Source organism: Odontomachus brunneus, unplaced genomic scaffold (assembly GCF_010583005.1).
Source record: "Odontomachus brunneus isolate Ranch 3 - 2012 unplaced genomic scaffold, Obru_v1 Obru_scaffold_006, whole genome shotgun sequence".
NCBI classification, from domain to species: domain Eukaryota; kingdom Metazoa; phylum Arthropoda; class Insecta; order Hymenoptera; family Formicidae; genus Odontomachus; species Odontomachus brunneus.
This window is the reverse complement of record NW_022639456.1, coordinates 1917423-1925957: the sequence shown is the minus strand read 5'-3', so window position 1 is coordinate 1925957 and position 8535 is coordinate 1917423. Positions and strand designations below refer to the sequence as shown.

The following is an 8535-nucleotide window of genomic DNA, read 5'->3' as shown; positions in this document are numbered from 1 at the left end:
GTTTGATTTAAAGTTTAAAATTTAAACTTTAAATCAAACTGTTGACATATCTATCGATGTAATATTTTTTAAACGAAGCCCTTATATACTTTCAGATAAGTATGAGCAAAATTGCACACCCTGAGGACGGTCGTAGTCAAGTTACGCCTAGACTGGAGAACGAGAAGGAATTGACTTCTATGATAATGGACATGGAGACTAAGCATGGTAAGATATCTCGTCTTAGGTATGCCTATGTTAGGTATATTGTCCGTGAAAAGTGTTGTTGTGCAACTTCCTTCTTTTTTTTTAATTTGGAAAATAATGTCTCTATGTGTGAGAAATCGGCATGCTGACACTATGCCTAGCATAGGCGGAGGTGAGATAAGTCAATTAACATCGCAACAGGCTGATGCAAGCAAATTTCGCAGCTGCTACGGTGGCGGGCCTAGAAGACGCCCTGAATAATCAGGCTACGCTCGTCTCGAGACTGACTGCCGAATGCCAATCTCTCACACAGCGTTTGGAAGCTAACAGTCTTAAACACAAGTATATTTTCTTGCTTTGCTTTCGCCCGAGAGCCCGAACGTACGATGTAATACACGCGCGTATACTTTCAGTTACCGGATATTTTTTTCATTTAATTGCAGCTTAGCTGGTAGCTTTGATTGTCTTGAGTGTTAGCTTAGTTTATAGACTTTAATTAAATCGAACTATATAACGTACTAATGTACAGCTATTACGTATAATATTACGTGTATACTAATTAGTAGATAAGGGCACCCACTTACAATATATATATCTGGGGCTATTCTGTGTTGACAGAGGGAGTCGTTGAGAGAGATGTGACGACAGTTGGGCAAACCGCTTCGCCTTCGAGCAAGAAACGTACCGTTAAGGTCGATCTAAAAGTAAAAGTAATTCCGAAAAAGAAGTCAGACTCCAAAACGTCTCTATCAGCACAGTAATAGCGACGTGTTCTCTAACGAATCGCATGCACATCACTACGCTCCCGACGTTCTCCCGCTAGATAAACTAAATACAATTTTTAACTCCGTATCTGATAATGCTCCTTTGTTTTCACATTTACCGCAGGGAAGAAATGGCCGGCCTACAAAGCAACATAGAGCACTTATCGAATAAAATACAAAGCAGCTTTGTGAGTCACGAAGGTAACGGCGTTCTTACTCGCACGCGATCTATTATTTAAACCGCGAGTATACTTTGGATATTAATGGCGATTGTTCTTCAGGAGGAGCTCCTATGGAAACTAACGATGGCACGCCCGCAGCTTTTCAATATAATCGTACGATGGATTCAGTAGCCCCGCCGTCGTCGAACGGATTGCCAGCCGGTGAGAACAACATTCCAACGTCGCGAATGATTCATCAGACGTACGAGGCTGTTCCTCCCGGTCAACAAGTGACGGACGTAGGGCCCGAAGTGTATTCTACGAACGATCAGTCGCAGGACTTGTACGGCTTGTCGGACGACCAGCAGCGCGCCGTGGGAAACGACTCCGTACCAAACACGATGGAGACCACGGAGATGTACCAGAGAGACGTTCACGGCGACGAGCAAGAATACACTGCGAATGATCCGAGCATGGACACTTACATGGCAGAGCAGGATTACGATCAGTATAGTAGCTATAATACCGCACAGTATCCGGGGGAACAATATGTTAACAACGAACAGTTCGATGTAACAGCGGAGCCGATGGAGGATAGTCAAACTGTCTCTGACGCGACCGGACCCAATACCAAAACTTTGCACTAACATACTTTGTATTAACGGCACACGTGCATAAGCAATATAATGTTTGTGAACATATATCAAAAATGTACGCAGAATACAGGACAATGTGTAAACCGAAACGATCGCACACTTCCTAGATCATTTTAAAAATTTTCCTTCAAGTATATGCAATTATTGCACTCGTACTATAAATTTTTCTGAAAGATAATACGATCATGAATTTAAAATTATGGTAATTTTATATTTACGTTCTTTTATTTAAATAATAAGTCTATTTTATATAATGATATCAAATCCGTGCTTTTTAACTAATAAAATAATTAAAGTTAAGGATTTCTGTTATGTAAAAAAGTTTGAGATACTCTGAACAGAATAAAACGCGCGAGAATTCAAATATATAAATTTCAGACTATTCCGAGAAATCTGGAGAATTTTGTGATAACTTCTTGTGGTCTGTTCTTTTCAGCTGTACATATGAGTTAGAGTAAGATAAAAATATATTTTATCTCACTTTATAGCAGCAATGCTGAAAAAACAGATCTTAGATATTTCCTATTAGATGACCAATCATGGCTGCGTTCCGAAATTCACTGCCAGTACTGAAATTCTATAATATACGTAATATGAACTATAGATTTTCAGTACTGGCAGTGCATTTCGGAACGCAGTCTATATCGTCCACTCGTAGTGATGTTGAGGCAGCACCTGAGCTGTTCGGAAACGTCACCCAAGTGTATCCGTTATGTGGAGTGGGAGAGATACAAGCATGAGATAAAAAGAGAGAAAGAGTACTCGAGTAACGTTTCCGAACGCAGCAAGAGTCATATCGTCTGCGTGAATACCTAACCCCAATCATTAACCTCGACGATCTAGCGTGTATCGCATATTTTTATTGAAAACATGTGTATAATTTTGTACATATAAGGAACGAGATATGAGAAACATCACAGAATAAGTTGAGAAATTGAGCAAATTATTACAATGGCGTTGTCAGGGCGTAAGTAAACGACTTGTGATAGTTTTTGTTTAGCAGAATTGTTTCAGCATGTAACCGGCTAACCTAAAATCTGACATTTTAATGTATTATATTCTTATAACGTATTTATTCTTTGTAGAATTATTAAAACGTTTGAATTCAGAAGACGATCCTTTGCCTAAACGATTGAAATTAGCAGAAACTGCATTTTCTGCAGTGGATTTACCACTCGTTCAAAAGGAAGATATACTTTTGGACTGGCTGTGCAAAATATGTGTGACAAATCCGCATGCGTGGAAGACTTTAAATAATTGTCTTAAATCTGTTCATATTGACATTAAGATCAACATAAAACAATGTTTGGTTGATACACTCATACGTACATTAAATAATCTTGCGGAAGAAACGTATGAAGAAGTTCTTGAATGCTGTACTTTAATCCTTGCTAACAATAGCATGCGACAATATTTTAAAAAAAAGCCAAAAGACTTAGGTCTCTTGGTAAAAATTTTATTGAACACTGTACTGAAACATTCTAACTATCACAGCGAAACACAAAAGGAAGATGAAGAGTTACTCAAGTCCTGTGTATTATCATCTGTTGAGAGTTGTGGTATAATTAGCATTATTGAAAGTATAATACAGATATATAGACAGTCAATAACTGCGAAAAAAGAAATGAGAATAATTTTTATACATGATATTTTATATCCTATGTGCAATCTAATTGATCATAGACATGCAGATAGTACAAATAAGCTCGGAGTAGCAGCATATAAATGCATACAGCACTTATTACTGGAAAAAAGAAATACTCAAAACGATCATACAACAGAAAGTAGTCCTACAATGTTTCCAGACTTATTCTGTGTGTTGTCTGAGAATGTGGAAAAGCTAAATCTCCAGAGTAATCTTGCAACATATTTATTTATTCTTCGTGCAGCAGTAGGCACTTACAAATCAGACACTGCTTTATTGGATATGTTCTTCAGGAATCTAATTAATACTTCTGGAAGATACAAATGGGAAATATTGAACGTTTCTCTCCAGTTATTAAATGATGTATCATTCGATTTTGAAAATGTTATAGAAGATGTTACACTATCTGAATATTTTCAGAAATTAATAAGTGACATTTTAACGAACGAAAATATAACATATGTTCAATGTGGGATACTTGTAAAACTTTCATATATCAACCCACTTTTAATAGAAAGTAATATTCCGAATATCTTGAGTAAAATATTCTCGGAGGAACAAAATGCAGACTATACAAATTTATTAATCGCAATTCTGTATGCCAGCACGAAATTAAGACGAGAACAGAAGCTCATTTCACAATTACTAATATCTGTAAAACAGCATGTTGCAGTTAAAAAAAAGCATAAGACGAGCAAGTCTGAATTTTTTCCACAGGAATTTAAAGTAAAATTAGCAAAATCAATCAACAATACTTCCAGTTCACAGGTGATTGCAAGCTTAAAAACATTAACGTATCATTTAAACACAGACTGTATGGAACTGTTGCAGGATAATACTTCATGTAAGTCTCTTATATTATGGGATGATTATTATTTTAATAAAATATAAAAAATTCAGATATATATATGTATAATATGATATATTTCTCTTAATATAATTTGCAGGTAAAAATGTATTAATGTTGAGGGCGACAGTAGAGTTGCTAGTCACATTTTCCGAAGGCATACAAATTTTCGAATTTACCAGAGTATCATCCATTTACGAGAAATTTGCCAACATCCTTGACGAGCTGGGGAATGCTTTGTCACTGCTGATAAACAAAGCATTGTGTTTAAGCCACAACAAAAATGTTACCATAATACTGTTGACTGCAGTGCAGGCATTGAGTGAAATGCAAAATATGTTAAAATATTATGTGCCAAAAGTTGCCGGTGCCAAAACGTTATCGTTCCCAATTCAGGATGATCCTTGGCAACAGTTGATCCAAAGAATAAGTAATTTCGGAGAAGATAATTGCAAGAATGTTATGGTACGTGCAGTTCTTTAAATATATGTGTACGTACATGCACCTCTTTATGTAGATATTTTTAATAAAATACCACAATTGCTCATATATTTATTAATTTCAGAATAACCTTATTTTACATAGAATAAAACTAAATTTATCAAATGAGCCTATCAAGCTTCACAATTTAATAGGTGGCCTTGAATATTCTTGGAGCACTATATTGAAACATGATCCAAACATACTTTCCTTGTTATGTGACAAAGAAATATCCAAAGTAGCAAATTTATTATGGACTGATATAACATCAAGTGAAAAGAACTTTCACGAGTGGCTTAATATATTAGATAAAGAATGTATTCAAGAAAATAAGTGCTTTCTAATATGCCTTGTGAGTCATGCTCTTGCCCAAATTGGGCAGTGTTTCTCATCAGGATATACAAAATCCATCACCAAACACATTAATGCTGTAAGTATAATTCAATGCAAAAAATCTCTCACATTTTTAGCTAATAATCGTGAAATAAAAATATCACATGTTTTCATTATAATATTAAAATTGTAGAAGCTGTTGATGGAGGACAAACATAATGAAAATGAAAAATTAGTGAAAGTCTTGCAAGTTATAAAAGAACAGATATCACAACAACAATGGATGCCAATGACAAATGCAGTTTTCTCTAAAATCGAATTGTATTTGGAAATGTTACTACATATACCAATCATGTACTTCGGTTCTAATACGAGAACATTAATATTTTTGGTTGTGTATTCCATTAGCAAAGAATGTGAAACAAACAAAAAGATATTAACATTATGCAATTTGGTATTTTCAGGTAATTCTATCTCATTTCTTTGAAATCATTGCATTATTCTCCTCATTTTTAATTATTATTCATATGTAGAAGGAATTAAGAAACTAATATTAAAAACATGAATTTCTTGTGTACATATTACAGTTACAACTATCTCTGATCTTTCCAGATTTATTAGAGAAAACTGGTATTGACATATTTCAATACATTGAACCAGCAGTACTGGTAAATCAATTGCCACAGAACAAAGCATTCTCGAAGGCTTGCGAATTCTCTCTTCGTAACGTGACCACATATTCCACTCTTAAGAATCTCATAAAGAGTTCTGCTCAATGCAGAGAAGCTATGTACACTGTTTTGGAACGAATGGAGATTGTTAGATCAAAATTAAATCCTGAACAAAAAATCATTTTCAAGAAAGCAGAAAGAAAATTAGCCAAAGCCATTCTAAATATACTACCTGAAGAAATAAACAGTGCCTCAGATGTAAGGTGTTTAACAGCGGTATTAAAAGTAACAATATCAATGAAGAAGATCAACAATACTTTAAAAGAATTGACCAAATTAACTTTTCAAAATATATTTACGGTATGTATAAAAATGTGTACTATATAATGATAAAAACGAAAATTACAAATTAGATTTCATTATATTACAAATAAAAATAAATATTACAGACGAAAGAATATCTGAACGACTCAACTAATAGCGAATTGTTGCAAGAAGGCATACAGTTAGCTACAATTGTTTTACGGCACCGTAAAGAGTTTGAAATTCAAAACGCGACTGTTGTAAATTTGTGGTTTGTAATGCTGAAACATCCTTATGAAAACTTACGCAAGTCGTTATTGGCGTCCATTCAACTAAAAGAGTTTCGTGAACTTATAAGACTGCTGCACGATGAGACGGTACCATTTCTTATTTAATACATATGCGTAATGATTGTTAACAACATCTGTATGCATCTGTAATGTTTATTCTCTGTACAGATAAAGAGTTTGTCGCAAGCGGATGAAGCGACATGGACGAATCTGTTGGCCGTCTGGAATGACATAATAAAAACGGACATGCATGCGAAACGTAATAAAATACGTTTTGATGCGATCAACAATCTGTTCGAAACTGCGCAATTGTTGTGCATTCCCGACAGATGTTGGTCGGACTTCGTGCGTTTATCGTGCGATATAATCAGTACCAAACACTCGTTTATCCCCAATGATACTTTCGATCTCATCATAACGACCAGTTTGAAATCTCTCGAAAAGGTGAAAATATCGTCCTGCGAGAACGTGCTCGCTTTATGTGGAGCGCTGATAAAAGTCAGAACAAACTTAATAACTGACAGCTTGCCTGCTTTATTGCTGCTATACAGAGGTGTGGTGAACGTCATTGTGCACGCGTCGAAAAACATATCCGATAAATTTGAGGAGCATCGATTCAGATGCTTAGCACTCGATATCGAAAAGTAAGTTCAACCAATTTAAAGGGTTTTTAAATATAATATTATTCAGACATTTAATGTAATCAATATATAATCATTAGTAGCGACAATAATTCGTCAAGAAGATAACAGACATTTTCTCGACAGATTTACAGGCTTGCTGATAAAACTAAAGAAGGATATGATGCGACTGAGTCCCTATCTAATTGCTGATTTGTTGCAATTGATTTTAGAGAGCACTATACCATCTTACATCAAAGTAATAGTCTTGGTTTTTATTATCTGAATTTTCTTTTTATTATAGATTGCTTTTAATTACTCGCTTTTTCCATTTTAGGTAGCTTTGCAGAATTCTCTGTGCAACTTAATCAGCATTTGTGATCAGCATGGAATTGCTTTATTGTCCCGTACATTACCGACATCGTTACAGGAAATCTTCAAAGTACAATTAAACACATTTAATAAATTTCACAAATATTCTGGCAAGATCTAAATATTAACTATTTGTTCAAATCTTATTTTTGTTTTATCTGAGGAATAAAATTCGCGCAAGTTATATAGATAAATGTGATGTAATATCACATTCCATTTTTCATATTCCATGAAAAATTTTTAATTTTTTAAGGCTCCTAGACATGCAAATAAAAAGAAATGAAGAAAAATGTTTGTAAATAAAAATAAATCGTTTATCACGTATATGAATTGTTTTAAAACTTTCCTATACAATTCGAAACAAAGCTCACGAAAAGGGACTGTTATTGATCATATGGCACGTTCTGAAAGCTAACAAGGGCCGCGTTCCGTTTCACATATATGCGCGCGTTTATCTACAGTTCATGTCACGTATATTGTAGGAAATGCGCGCATAATGCGTGAAACGGAACGCAACCAAGGTTCAATCGAGAATCTGTATTATCATCGGATACAGAATGAAAATTAAAATACCAAGAGGCCTGAGGAAGGATCACATTTATATAGTAACTGTTTTAGGGCTAGTCACTGGTTATTTTAATTGGAATCCTATTATAGTCCAAGAATTAACAAAAAATTCAGCTGAGAAAAGTCAAGCAAAATGAGGTAACAAGTCGTTTACAATATCGCTCGTATCATAACCTCTATGCATGTGACTCAAATGTGTTAAAATTTATTATTTCACTGATGTTACGTAATAGAATATTAAAACCTTTTAATATGTATGCTCATAATTAAATTAATGTTATATTAATTATGAATTACATTAATAATATTAATTAAATAATTCGGAACGAATAAATTTATTTTCTATATTTCTCATCTGCAGTATAATATACTGTAATGAATGTTTTTTACAGCATACCAATAAAAACCAAACGCTATTTGGTTCAGAAGTTTACTAATATTGGGCTTATAGTAATTGGTGTAGCCTTGGTTTGTGTTGGTTACAAGTAAGGGAGTGACTTTTTCTTCAATCTTATATAATAAGCAAACACAGGCATTTTTGGACAAGATCTGTATAGCTTATTTTTTTTGTAGGACAGTTGTGGGACCATGGTTTAAGCATCGGAAACTTGCAGAAGCAGAAGAATTTGCAAATATAATC

At 34.4% G+C, this 8535-nt stretch overlaps 2 protein-coding genes across 4 annotated transcripts in view; both read left to right on the top strand.

Moving 5' to 3' along the window:
* Positions 1-1856, top strand: part of LOC116852880 (serologically defined colon cancer antigen 8 homolog) — a 4508-nt gene extending 2652 nt beyond the window's left edge. For all 3 annotated transcript variants that reach the window (XM_032833643.1, XM_032833651.1, XM_032833641.1), the window contains exons 7-10: positions 96-207; positions 411-528; positions 1075-1151; positions 1232-1856. In XM_032833643.1, coding sequence (XP_032689534.1) covers positions 96-207; positions 411-528; positions 1075-1151; positions 1232-1758 — 834 coding nt within the window. In that variant the 3' untranslated portion in view covers positions 1759-1856. The remainder of the gene's footprint in view (positions 1-95; positions 208-410; positions 529-1074; positions 1152-1231) is intronic.
* Positions 1857-2406: 550 nt separating this feature from the next.
* On the top strand, positions 2407-7618 carry LOC116853205. The gene is made up of 10 exons (XM_032834161.1): positions 2407-2734; positions 2853-4256; positions 4360-4724; positions 4825-5169; positions 5266-5536; positions 5685-6103; positions 6193-6423; positions 6505-6980; positions 7104-7215; positions 7294-7618. Exons 1-10 carry the CDS (start codon positions 2719-2721, stop codon positions 7447-7449), a joined length of 3795 nt encoding a protein of 1264 aa, XP_032690052.1. The 5' UTR covers positions 2407-2718; the 3' UTR covers positions 7450-7618.
* The last annotated feature ends 917 nt before the right edge of the window (positions 7619-8535 follow it).